General features: G+C 40.2%; 1 protein-coding gene across 1 annotated transcript in view; it reads left to right on the top strand.

The window, feature by feature from the left end:
* ANKRD22 (ankyrin repeat domain 22) overlaps positions 1 to 14,538 on the top strand; it is a 40,631-nt gene that overhangs the window by 7,162 nt on the left and 18,931 nt on the right. Inside the window, exon 2 of the mRNA XM_039335940.1 lies at positions 8,321 to 8,512. Coding sequence (XP_039191874.1) covers positions 8,321 to 8,512 — 192 coding nt within the window. The remainder of the gene's footprint in view (positions 1 to 8,320; positions 8,513 to 14,538) is intronic.

Here is a 14,538-nt window from a genome sequence, read left to right as displayed (position 1 = left end):
AGGGAAAAACAAGAGTGATTCACAACTCAGCACTCCTTGAAGCTGTCACACCAGTAGTTTCAGATGAACATAACTTCAATCTATTAGCACCCCTTTGTGGATTGAATCTGAAACTGCAGTCTTAATGTAACACTTATTGTCAGGACCCGCTTCAATACCTCATCCCAAAAAAGCAGAACTCATGGAAGCAAGCTCTCCCAAAAGGAACTTTTATTAAGAGAGGCTGATAACAGGCATACTAGACAGGATCTGAGGTTTTCCTGCTTAGATCGGTAATTTAAAGTGTCTTCAAGCAAACCCCATCCCATAGTTCATCTGGACAGTTCAAACCGGCCAATCTCCAGGTGTTAAGTCCATCGTGGGAAAGGGAAGATAACATCAGGCTGGTTCTGGTTGGAACTGTGATGGTTAGGCAATTCTTCGCACCTTCTCTTGAGAGCTGAGAGTTAAGCCGTTTGCCAGATGTTTCATTCCTTTCTACCTCTCCCTTTTCTAGTTGACAGTTTAAGGAGAGGAGTTTACAGAGAGAAATAGTGCAGGAAAGCAAAGTGTTACATTGTAGCAATAGAGGAAGCTGAGAGATAATGCAGGAGAGCAAAGTGTTACATTTTAGCAATAGAGGAAGTTAAGGCAATAAACCCATGATCATCCCCTCTCCCCTCTATGGCAGAACCCAGGGAGAGAAGAGAATGGAATTTGGGTCAGAGAAAGAAGAGCAAGGGAAGTATGAAATCAGACAGATATGGGTTGTCCATATAATCTATCAGGTTGTCCCTAAATTGCACACTTTTTTAAAAAAAAGAACTATTTTACTTTGTTTTAACATGTATATGAATTTATTTATTACAAATTTGTGTCCAGTGTGATGCCTATATATGTTAATTCTCCTGTGATGTTTCCAAGAGTGCTTGCCAGGTCCTGTGCTCCACCTGATTTATTTTAATTTTAAATAAAACAAAACAATGAAATGGAAAATGGCATGTTGATAGCACATTATCTTGATTCCAAGATACCAGAAAGTTCCCAGAGCCATTTTTTGCAAATAAAAATCAGGGATGTCTTCTTCTTCTTTCTTTCTTTCTTTCTTTCTTTCTTTCTCCTTTCTTCTTCTTCCTCCTCCTCCTCCTCCTCCTCCTCCTCATTATTATTATTTTAAATGCATTCTTGTTTTTCATCAAGAGTTTGGTCAAAGCTGCAATCCCTTTTCTCCTTGGTTTCTTTGTCTACTTCCAAAACTTTAGAATCATCCTGGGTTCTGCTCTGTGAAAGTCAGTTTGTAGGTAGTAGTTAAGGCATCAGGATAAAAATTGAGTGACTGTGATTTATAGTCCCACCTTAGGCACGAAGTTTGCTGGGTGACCTTGGGCCAGTCACTTTCTCTCAGCCCTAGGAAGGAAGCACCTTAGAGGGAAAATGTTGGTATCGGGGTTTTGAAAGTAGAAAGATTTTAGAAGAGCATGATAAAACCCAAGTGTAATTAGTTAATAGAATTGGAGATGCCAATTTGTTTTTTGATTCATGTAAGAAGCTACCTTTTAACTTATAGTAATCATCTGCCAGTGAAAGTTCATATACCTGGCCTCCATTAGAAGTACAGGTAGTCCTCAGCTTATGACCATAGTTGAGCCCAAAATTTCTGTTATTAAACAAGGCACTTGTTAAGTGAGCTTTGCCCCATTTTATGACTTTTCTTGCCACAGTTGTTAAGTGAATCACTACAGTTAAGTTAATAAAACAATTGTTAAGTGAATCTGGCTTCCCCATTGACTTTGCTTGTCAGAAAGTCACAAAAGCTGGTCACATGACCTGGGACCCTGCAACCATCATAAATATGAGTCAGTTGCCAAGGGTCTGAATTTTGATCACGTGATCATGGGGATTCTGTGATGGTTGTAAGTGTGAAAAATGATCACAAGTCACTGTTTTCAATACTGTTATAATTTTGAACTGTCACTAAATGAACTGTTGTAAGTCAAGGACTACCTGTATAGTGCAAACTGAGATAACCCTACACTAAGAGGATGGAGAAGGAAAACAAGAAAAATGAGACAGGTTCTTAATACTTGGAGCACTGGGGAACTACCAGACTGGAAAAGAGCTGATGTAGTTCCCATCTTCAAAAAAGGAAACAAAATGGATCCAGGAAATTACAGACCTATCAGCCTGACCTCAATACCTGGGAAGATTCTGGAAAAGATAATCAAACAACGAATCAGCAAATACCTAGAGGCAAACAAAGTCATTACTAAAAGCCAACATGGGTTTGTCAAAAACAGACCATGCCAGACAAATCTTATTGCATTCTTTGACCAAGTGACAAAATTAGTGGATCAGAGGAATGCTGTGGATATAATTTACTTGGACTTCAGTAAGGCATTTGATAAAGTAGATCACAACCTATTACTCGATAAGATAGAAAAATGTGGGTGAGACAGCATCATCACCAGATGGATTCAGGGTGGTTGATCGGCCGTATTCAGCATGTGGTCCTCAATGGAACTGGATCTACATATGGAGGGAAGTGTGTAGTGGGGTGCCCCAGGGCTCTGTTCTGGGCCCAGTGCTCCTCAACATCTTCATCAATGATTTGGACGAGGGGATATATGGGGAACTCATCAAATTTGCGGATAACACCAAGCTGGCAGGAATAGCCAACACTCCAGAAGACAGGGTTAAGGTACAGGAGGACCTGGACAGACTTAAACACTGGGCGCTATCTAACGAAATGAAATTCAGTGGTGAAAAAAGTAAGGTTCTACATTTAGGCAAGAAAAACCAAATGTACAGGTATAGTATAGGGGGTACCTTGCTCAACAGTAGTAACTGTGAGAGGGATCTTGGCATCCTAGTGAACAATCACTTAAATGTGAGCCAGCAGTGTGCTGCAGCTGCCAAAAAAGCCAACACAGTGCTGGGCTGCATTAACAGAGGGATAGAATCAAGATCACGTGAAGTATTAATACCACTTTAGAAAGCCTTGGTAAGCCACACGTGGAATACTGCATCCAGTTTTGGTCACCACAATGTAAAAAAGATGCTGAGACTCTAGAACAGTGGTTCTCAACCTTTCTAATGCCGTGACCCCATAATACAGTTGCCCATGTTGTGGTGACCCCCAGGGGAGTGGCCAAGTAGGTGTGGCCACCAAGTGGGTGTGGCCAAGTGGGCATGGCCACCAAGTGGGCATGGCCACCAAGTGACCACAACCAAAATAGCTCTCAGAAAAACACATGTGGATATGTTTCTCAGGCGAAGGGATATGTTTCTCAGTTTCTCAGTGTGTAATAATTTCAGAGATATGCTACTTGTTATGAGAACATGTAAGCCAGTGACATTAATTACCATATCCATGCAATTTGTTTTATGGTCCATTTTATAATCCCTTGTGTTCAGCTGCCAGAAAACTCTTGTGGTTTTTTTTTTTTTCTTTCCTGTACAAGGGATCTTGGAGACTATCCCTCTGGGATAGTTGGAAGGCCTGGAAATGGGAGACACTGTCTTTTGTAGTGTTTCTTCTCTGTCCTAAGCAGGTGGAGAAAGGAGAAGTTGGGTTCTTGGGAGCTCTGCTATAGGATGTCTCCCCAATCTACATGCTGGCTGGGGAATTCTGGGAATTGAAATGCACACATTTAAAGTTGCAGAGACTGAAAAATACAACTATACATGAAGGGATTGGGAGAGCTCATCTGCCAGCATGAAAAAGTCATCATGATGCCAATGTTACTCTATTATAGATCTTCAACCTGGCCCAAGCAGAAAATGAGGTGGAGACCTGACCCAGATCCTGAAGGCCCAGTTCTGGATGGGGAGAAATAGACTTAAACTGAATCCCAGCAAGGATGCGTTTGTGCTTTGGTTTGGTTTTGTACCACATTGTCTGGACTCTGGTAGAATTCCATCCTAACTAGGCCAGGGGTTTTTTTGTGGTCCCTAGGCAAGATTGCTCAGGTACTGCTGTTGCCTGTAAAATCTTTATTTTTTAAAGTGTCCCTTTTGACTTTTTTAGGTACAGGTAGTCCTCATTTAGTGAGTGCCTCATTTAGTGACCATTTGCAATTAAGATTGTGATAAAAAAGTAACTTTATGACCAATCATTGCATTTACAATTTTCACAGATATGCAAAGGAAAGCTGAAGTATGATCATAAGTATAATCACTGTTTCACTTAGCAACTGCTTCCCTTAGTGTACACGGACTGGAAATATTCCCTGAGTTCCTTTTCTTTCTGATTTTTGATTATAGTCATCTTCCACAGCCTTATTCAAACATTGTCTTTCAGCCAGCATGAGGCAGGAAGTGTATGTTTAATATTTATCGAGTAAATGGGAGGGGGACAAAGCATGAGAATGTTTATTGTGGTGTTTATTGCTATGCAAAAGGGGGAATGGGATGGGGGGGAAATAATTTTTTTTCCTTAAAGCAACACCACTGTCAAGCCCCATGGGGCTTGCCATTCACGGGGGGAGGTGACACACAACGGAGCCTGCAGCTGCCGACCGCCGTTCCAATGCTGGTCGCCACATCGGAGCAAGGAAGCCGCCAGCACCATCCCAGCTGTCACGGGAGGGAGGGGGGATGGGGCTCCCGAGTGCCGACGAGGCAGCACCCTGAGAGATGACCGGGCCAGGCTTGGCTTTCCCACGGCGAGAGGGGCCGCCGGGAAGAACCAGTTCTGAGAGGAAGAAGCGGAGGACCAAGGCGGCAAGGATGGTGACCACGTCTCTTCAGTCCACCGCTGCCTCCTTCTCCTCCTCAGAGACTCGGAAGTTCACGTGGGCGCTCAGCAAGCCGGGCACAGCCACTGAGTTGCGGCAAAGTTTTTTGCTGCTTTCAGACAGACCCGCCAGGCGGGCGGGTGGGGCGGGGGTCTAGCCAACCATCTACAAGCAGGACAGGGCTGGGATGAGCGACTCGGGGTGGCTGCTGCCCCCTCGTTCCAAGCAAGCAAGGGAGGAAGGGGCGCAGGGGTCTCTGAACCCACCGGAGGTAAAAAAACCCACCCGCTCCGCTCGAGGGTCCTCCCGGATTCGCCGCCCGCCCTTCGCCGCCACTCACCACAAGAACGTAACCCCGCACCACTTCGGAGACAGCCCTCTACACGGGTTTCCTTCCAGAAAGAGCTCCGCCAGGCAGGAGCAACCTGTCCCCTCTCTTCCTTCCACTTTCCGCCCCACTTCCCTCCGCAGCCCTCAGGGTTAGACCCAGCGCACCCCCTTTGCTTCTGACCCTCCGCATCGGCCCTCGGCCCTCTTCCTTTGCCCAACCCCAGCCCAACTTCGGCTGGCTCCGAGCGGAAACTGCGCCGATCCCTTCTTCCCCCCCACTCTGCCCCAGCCAGGGCAGCCTGAGAAATGGACCGAGCCTGCTCCAATCGAGCCAAGGTTTTTCTTTCACCCCTTCTTTTCCTTTCGCTTCTGTAAAACCAGATCTCTCTCTTTCTCCCCCTTCCCTCCCCCGCCCTTCTCTCCCCGTTTCCCCTTTTAAAAAATAATAATTAAAGCAGGGCGAAGATTCAAGGTGCTCGAAACTTACCACTTTTGCTTGTTCTCTCTCTTGCTTTCTGCCACGTGCTCTGAAACCGAAACTTCCTAACTTTATATTGGAAAAAGCTGCGCATGTGCAAAGAGGAGGGAATAAAGAGCACAGCTAGGGAAAAGGAAAAAAAAATGGCGGACGTGCTGTTTGGCGACCCCCGTGAAATGGTCGTTCGACCCCAACAACGCGACCCATAGGTTGAGAACCGCTCCTCTAGAAACAGTACAGAGAAGAGCAACAAAGATTATTAGGGGACTAGAGGCTAAAACATATAAGGAACTGTTGTTGGAATTGGGTATGTCTAGTTTAACGAAGAGAAGGACGAGGGGGGACATGATAGCAGTGTTCCAATATCTCAGGGGCTGCCACAAAGAAGATGGAGTCAAGCTATTCTCCAAAGCACCTGAAGGCAGAACAAGAAGCAACGGATGGAAACTAATCAAGGAGAGAAGCAACCTAGAACTAAGGAGAAATTTCCTGACAGTTAGAATAATTAACCAATGGAACAATCTGCCTCCAAAAGTGGTAAATGCTCCATCACTGGAAGTTTTTAAGAAGAGACTGGACAGCCATTTTTCTGAAATGGTTTAGGGTTTCCTGCCTGAGCAGGGGGTTGGACTTGATGACCTCCAAGGTCCCTCCCAACTTTATTATTATTATGGATCATCGCACAGTCAGCCAGATGTTTAGACTGGATTTGGCATTTTGTCTACCTGTTGAGTCCTTACCAAGGACCTGGGATAGGCAGATGTGGATGTTTGATGGTATTACAGATATCGTCGCAGGATGGAAGCAGTTCCTAGTAAGGCCGCCTTTTGCAATTGACTAATAGTGAATTTGTCAATGCCAATGATGTTCAAGTGGTGCTCCAGTTGTTTTGGGATTGCACCCAAGGCGTCTATGACTATTGGTACTACCCTTGCTTGCTTTTGTCACAGTCTTTCTATTTCTATTTGTAGGTTTTTGTATTTTGTTATCTTCTCCAGTTCTTTCTCGTCTATTCTGCTGTCTCCAGGCACTGCCACGTCCACTATCCAGACTTTTTTGTCTTTCTTATCGACAATTGTTAAGTCTGGGGTGTTATGTTGCAGGTGCTTGTCTGTTTGAATTCTGAAGTCCCAGAGCAGTTTAATTTTATCATTTTCTATGACTTTCTCTATTTTATGATCCCACCAGTTTTTGCTTACAGGCAAATGATATTTCTTGCAGATCTTCCAATGCACCATTGTTGCTACTTTGTCATGCCGCTGCTTGTAGTCAGTCTGTGCGATCTTCTTGCAGCAGCTTACCAGGTGGTCTACTGTTTCTTCAGCTTCTTTGCATAGGCGGCACTTACTGTCTGTTGCTGTCTTCTCAATTTTGACTTTATATGCATTTGTCCTTAAGGCTTGGTCTTGTGCAGCCAGAATTAGTCCCTCAGTCTCTTTCTTCAATTTTCCTGCTCTTAGCCATTGCCAGGTCTTTTTATTATCTGCTTTCCCAGAGATTTTTTTAATATACTGGCCATGTAGTGCTTTGTCTTCTCATGCCTCTATTCTGTTCTTCATTTGGTCTTTCTTGTAGGCCAGTTTGGTCTCTCCAGTAGTCAGTAAGCCTTCCTGATATACTAATTTCAGTGCATCTTCGTCATTGTCCTTCAGATATTCTTCCAAAGCCATTTTTTTTTCTTCAGCCATCTTCTTGTGGAAAAAGTAAAAGAACTTAAAAAAATAAAGGATTTTTACGAATTCCAAAATAAACAGAGAGGTTTATTTTTGCGCAAAGGTTCAGAAGCGATTAACAATCAACAAATTTCTGAGCAAGGGGGGAGGGTCCAAACTACAATCTTTATAGCTTTCTCTTTCTAAGGAACAAAGGGGCATAGATGGAGTCTTACACTGTATAATTTTCAGTTAGTTTCTCACAGGCATACAATGAATAGAAGGTTTTACTTTTATATAATGTTTCTCGATATGCATTAGGTCAATACAGCTATTGCTAACAGCTTTCTCCCAGGAATTATGCAGACACATCATTTTGCTTTTAGTGATTTCTTTCATTATCATTATTATTATTATACTTATTCATTTTTATTCTATGTTATTTTATTTCTTTCCACTTTACTCTGATGTACTTGCAGCATTCCATGCCCACCTATTTGCCTTGGTAGATAAAGTCTGACAATGTCACTGCGTGGATGAAGGGCATGATTCATTGTCATTATATTATTATTATTATTATTATTATTATTATTATTATTATTATTATTATTATTATTATTTGGTGTGATCCTATAATTTCCTATGCAATGGCTGGACTGAAAGTTATTATAACAATTGACTTGAATTGAAATAACTCATAGAGTCAAATACGGTTTCTATAGTTGCTTTTGTGTAGTTCCTCTTTTCTTCACGCATTTTGGACTGAAATTATGCAATTTCTAAAACCTAAGTATTATAGACTTGGGGAGGGGAAGGGTGTATGGACTTCAGTGCATAAATACACACCACTTGCCAAGAGTCTGAATTTTGATCCATAGGAATGAAGCACTGGTCGTAAGTATGAAAAATGGTCATTAAGTCATTTTTTTCAGGACCATTTTAACTTTGAACACTGTCACTAAACAAATGATTTGAAGTCGAAGCCTACTGTATGTTTTAAAAAGTTTACGGACTACAATTCAAAAGCCTGGATGAATATGATGAAGTAACAACCCCCAATACATTTGTCATTTTATGTCTTAAATCAAAAGCTGTTGAAAATACTTAATCAGGTTCTCCGGCCTTTCTCTCTTTCCTTCCCTCAGCCCATTTGCCAGGCTGCTTACAATAATGACTTCAACGAACTTCAGCTCCTATTGGAAGAAGACATCAGTAATCTGAATGCTCAGGACCATTTTGGTGGAGACACACCATTAATCTGTGCATGCAAGAAAGGGCACAATAGAATTGTCAGTTACCTTCTGAAAATGGATGCTGATGTGAACATAAAAAATAAGGTAAGAGCAGTAATTACAAATAGAAACTTTTCTTAGGTTGCTAAAACCAGGACTGATGTAGATTGAACATAGAGAAGACATATGCTGGCTGAAGAATTCTGGAAGTTGAACCCCAGTTATCTTAGTTGATAGGTTTAAAAAACAATACTTTAAAGTCACTTCAAAGCTTTAAGACATATTGGATTACTTTCTGAGTTCTGCAGGGTTAGGCAGGAAATCCAGACATAGAGGAAAAATTAGGAGATACCACTAATGTTTATTGTTGTGTAGTGAGAACGGTGAGGCATTGAAGATACAGGAGTGAAAATAACAGCTCATTTATTCAATCCACACAGAAGCAGCTCTAGTAGCTGCTTGACTCATATTTATACGGGCCGCCACTAGGCGGCAGCCAATGATTTTAAAGCATACATTCCTGCCTAAACACAGGCTTGCAATATATACAGACAGACAGTTAAGGATTTAAATTGAACCACTTAGTTAACTGTTTTAATAACAGACCTTATGAAATTGAGTTAATACACAACATTTATGGTTACCTGTATCTTTGTTTATAGATAAGATAGGAAGAGAAGAGATCATCTATTATATTTTAAGAGAAGGTGATAAGTTACTAAAATTCTTTATACTTGTTTTGATGAAGGGGGAAAGTCATCTCTTTATATATTGTATTTCTTTTCTTTTTCTTTTCTTTTTTTTATAAACAAGTTTTATTGTTTTTTTTTTAATTTTTACATCAGAGTGCTCACGAAACACCATGGTGATGGGGTAATCAATCATCCAAAGACAAAGTCATACATATATAACTCAAATTAATTCATTAAAAGTTCCCTCTCTATTTCCCTCAAATAGTATAACATATTTAGGTTAATCCATTTCTACATGAAATTCAATCAGTCAAAACAATCATCAATAACATTACGTCTATGTAAATCCAAATCCTGTTTTTAAGCTTTGCTAATTTACAGTTACCATATTCCAATTTAATCTTGAATAAACATATTATTAGCACTTCGGGTATCCCTTCTAAAATACACATAATATTCTGACAGTAACATTCTACTATTTCCACATATATTCTATTTCTTAGTCTAATAAGTCATTAATTAGTACCATTTCTTCTCTTATCACAAATCTCTCTTATTCTTCTTCCATTACAAAATAGTTATCCTACTTAAAATAAAAATATTATTCTACTATATTTTAAATATATAATCTATCAATCAGTCTATTTCTATAAAAATCATTTAAACCCATTAGATAAAATTTAAATCTTGTCTAAATAATTATCATATCTAAAACAAGCTGTCAGAATCCAATTATATTTCATCTCTAGTTATCAATTATAGAAAACCCCATTTCTGCCTTCTCTGGATTCTGTCATACAATGAAGGAAAGGGGGTGAACAAAGGAGCTTTATGGCTTTCACTTTGGTACAACTTCAAAGGGATTGAATGTGGATAGCACCAAAAAGGCCTAATCATAACAAAGGGGGCTATTACCTTTCATGTAGTTTTCTCTGAAGTCTCCATCCAGCCGGCAGTAAGGAAAAATGGGGTGGGAATGTAATGCCTGAGACTGTCGCTGGAAGTAGGGGGTGATTGGGTGGGGCTACTGGGAAACCCCTTAAAACCTTGAATGGGAGAGCTTAGACCCCAAGTCCTGTCTAGAACGCCTGCAACCATTTTCTCTTAATAAAGGATTCTGTTGGAAGAATTATTCCAAGAGTTCTGTCTTCTTAAGATGCAAAGTGGGGTGGGTCCTTACACAAGCATATTGTTACACAAAATATCATCTTGCTAACTTCACATACTCAATTAATTGTTAAATCAGTCCAGATCTCTAACGCCTTTTTAACCCATTAAGTAAAATTTTAAATCACATTTTTGAATCTAACTCTAGCTTTCTTTCTGTGCCAGGCCAGTTTCCATCTGTATCATCTGTATCATCAAATCTTAGTATTTGAGTACGGGTATTTATCGACACATCAATCTGGTCTAAGTTCTCTTCCCCTTCTTCCAGTATCATCTGGATAGTATAGTCAATTTTGTTCTGTGTTGTAGTTACTAGTTGGTTATCCAGGTTCTCACAGCTTTCAATAAATCGCATCTGAAAGTCAGTTCCTGTTGCTTTTAAGACTGCAAATATTTCAGTTGAAATCATTCTTTGATTATCAGAGTTCCCCATAATTTGTACGTAGGCTTGTGAAATATCCTCTTCTGTAGTGATTAGTTGACTTGTGGAATGATCAATTAGAGTCTCAATTTGAGGTTTTAAGTCAAGTGTTTTTCTAGAGCTCAATTGATCAGTAGCTTCTTCCTCCATCTATTTAAATTGTGTGCACTGTTGCATATAGGCCTCTTTAAAGCTAATCTGTTCCTCCTTTATTGTTCCTTGGCCTATAGGTTGGTCCATTAAGATTTGAAATTCAGTTTGTGGTTCTGCAATATGATCTTTAATTTTTCTCCAAGATTTCATGTACTCTGTAGCTTCCAGGATTTTTTCCAATATAAGCTCATAATCAAGCTGTGGGTAAGATTCCTCCATTTCCATACTAAAATAGTCTTTTAGTAGAAGCTATATTTATTACAAGTCAACAAATATCCACCTCCACAATTTCTAGTAAGCAAATTCAGCCCACAGCTGTTTCAAGTCCTTTATCTTTTCTCTTTTATTATCATTTGAAGATCAACTCCATCTTCAAACACCAAGAGAATGTACAATTGCAGTAACACTTTTCACCACAGGATGTCCTCAGTAGGCTGTAAAATCTTTTTTTCCAAATTAAAAAGATTTTATCTCATTAGGAGAATAGAGGGGGGAAAAGCAAATATCTTCAGCATAGTAGATAAAATAATAATAATGTTCTATGATAAGGATTTTTTCAGGGGCCCAAAATATCCCAAAAAATAAATATCCAATAAAAAATTACTGTTTTATACTTTTGTTCAAAGCTTTTTTCCCAAGTAGACAGATGCTGCTCTCTTTAGGCAGGGAAATCATTCAGAGGCTTTTTACAGGAAAATAGTTGGGGCTAAGAGAGGGAAGGAAAGGTCTCACCCGGATTTCTCCATGGTGGTTCTTCACGCTTAGCTGTTCTGACTTTCGGCTGGTGTAGCTAGGTGATCGGCCATTTTACTGGCCGATCTTTTCTCCAATGGCGCTAAGGAGCTGGCTCGGGCCGTGGAAGGAGCTGCTGCCCTTCCGCAGTCAACGAGGGCCTCCTCGATGGTGGTCAGCTCTCCAGGGCAACTTGTCAACCCAATTAAGGTGGAGGGAAAGCAGCCGGCAAAGAGATGGAGTTCTTTGCATGGCTGCACATGCCGTGATCCGCAACCGGAAGTCTCTTTTATTTTTCTTTACTGTATTTTTATTTTTTCCTTCCTTTTCTTTTCTACACCTTCTATTTTTCCTTTTCATTTTTTTAGTTTGTAATTAATTTCTATTATAATTATAATTTCTAATTGCAATTACTATTAAAAATGTCAATATTTGTACATATAATGGATATGAACTTTGCAAAAAAGAGTAGTACTTCAATTATCCAACTGTAGCTGCCAGCTTGATTTGTTATTATGGTTGGATGCATAATCAACCAGAGGTTCAGCATTGATTTGGCATTTTTGTCCATCTACTGAGTCTTTCCCAAGAACCTGGGATCGCAGATGCTGTTTTTTAACGATATTAAAGATATCCTTGTAGGATATAAGCAGTTCTGAGTAAAGCTGCCTTTTCCAAATGACTGATGGTGATTTTGGATGTGACATTTTCATCCACCTATTGGGTTTTCCCCAGGGATCTAAGATAGGCAGATATTGTTTGATGGTGTTAAAGATACAGTTTTATTGTAGAATATAAACTGTTTCAATTAAATCTGACTTTTGCTATTAACTGATGGTGATTTTGTTAATGTCAGTGGTGTTCAAGAGGTGCTCCAGAAGCTTTCTCCCTGTTGCTTGTCACCTTCTTGCCACTTCCACCCACTAATGGACCAATCATTTCCTTCACTTTTTTCTTGTTTTTTAGAAGTTGAAAGAAGCTTTTTTTGTTATTTTTGACTTTGGTCGCAAGCCTTAGTTCATTTTGAGCCTTGGCTTTCTTCACTTCATCTTTGCAGGCTCGGGCTATTTGCTGATATTCTGACTTAGTTATGTTCCCCTCTTTCCACTTTCTATACTTGTCCTTTTTATCTTTCAATTTGTCAGAGAGTTCTTTATGCAGCCATGCTGGTTTTCTTTTGAGAGCTGTTTTTTTCCTCTTTGTTGGTATTGTGCTAGACTGTGCTTTTATTATCTCATTTTTCAAAATTTCCCAAGCTTCTTGAGTTGTTTTCCCCTTGAGGATTCTCATCCATGGAATCCTTCCCAAGCCCTCTCTAAGTTTATTGAAATTAGCTCTCTTGAAGTCCAAGACTCTAGTTTGACTGTGTTCTATTGGTTGTGCTTCTATAATGTTGAATTCTAATATTGCATGATCACTTCCTCCCAGGGTTCCTATGGCTTCAACACCGTCTATCATTTCATCTCTGTTAGTGAGAATTAGATCCAAAATGGCTAATCCCCTAGTTCCCTTCTCTACTTTTTGGGAGACAAAGTTGTCTGCTAGGTTTGCCAGGAACCTGTTTGATCTTCCACTTGGTGTGGAGTTTGTCTCCCAGTTGATGTCAGGGTAGTTAAAGTCTCCCATTACTATTGTGATGTGTTTCCTACATACCTTAGTTAGCTGACTAGCAAAAAGTTCATCTATTTCCTCTGTTTGGTTGGGTGGTTTGTAGTATATACCTATGGCAATGTCATTTCCCCCCCCCCTTTTATATTGACCCAAATGCATTCAAGACAGTTTTTATCATTGTTGTGCTCTATTTCTGTAGAGATGTAGTTATTTCTTATATAGAGAGCAACTCCACCTCCTCTTTTATTTGGTCTGTTTCTTTTAAATAATTTAAATCCCTCTAGCTGTGTGTTCCATGTGTGGGTTTCATCCCACCATGTTTCCGTAATGGCAACAATCTCGTATCTGCCCTCATTAACCTGAATTTCTAGTTCACCCTGTTTGCTGTTCATACTCTGTGCATTGGTGTATAGACATTTGAGTCCTTTATGATTGACCCTGTGTTTATTTTCTACATAATCTATGTGTGGCACTCGCTATTAAAAGCTTGATTTTGCTTGACAGCAAGGTTGATATTCTTGTCCACACACATATCTATGTTATATCCACTGATAGCCCTATAATTTTTAGATTGGTGGGGACAGGGATGTTCTGTATCAATTAACTCACTGTCCCCACTGTTTAGTTAAAATATTGCTCTAGAAAATCTGTGAATTTATTGCCGAGTAACTCAGTCCCTTTCTTTGATGGATGCAAACTGTCTCTTTTGTACATTTTTTCATTGGACCAGCTACAGACATTGTGACTAATATAACCAGAGCTTTCCCCTTTACACCACTCCTTTAGCCACATATTGAATTCTGCTATACTCTGGCCTTTTCCATTTTGCTCCTTATACACTGGTAAAACCTCTGAGAAAGTAAGCCTACAGCCTATTCTGCTAAGTTCCTTCCCCGAGCTCTGGAAATCATTCTGCACAGAGAGTACATCTTTTTGGGACAGATCGTTAGTATCAAGATGTACAATAGCCTCCACATCACAGTCCTTGCTGCCATTCTTGATTATTTTAGAAATACCCTTCTTGTCCCTACTGGCAGTAGCACCTTATGTTATGGTTCCGGCTAATGAAACATTTCAAAGAACTTCCAGGCATTTATTTTCCAAAAAGTCTTTTATTGTTACAAAATGTCGGCACAGGCACAACGGAGGGATGCTAGGATCTAAGTTCTCTTCCTTTGAGCAGTTAAATTATCAGCATGTTCCCTCCCTAAATTAGCCGTCATATATCACATTATCCAATTAGTGTGAAGGTCAAAGGTTTTCTTCCTCTTTCTTTCCCGGGCTTTACCCCCACTCCCTTCTGCTCTGTATTAACCCCATAAATACCAGACAGTTCTGCATATTGTCAAAAGCAA

This window comes from Crotalus tigris, unplaced genomic scaffold (assembly GCF_016545835.1).
Source record: "Crotalus tigris isolate CLP2741 ecotype Arizona unplaced genomic scaffold, ASM1654583v1 scf7180000017663.5292952, whole genome shotgun sequence".
In the NCBI taxonomy this organism is placed as follows: Eukaryota; Metazoa; Chordata; class Lepidosauria; order Squamata; family Viperidae; genus Crotalus; species Crotalus tigris.
This window is presented reverse-complemented; position numbering and strand designations above follow the sequence as displayed.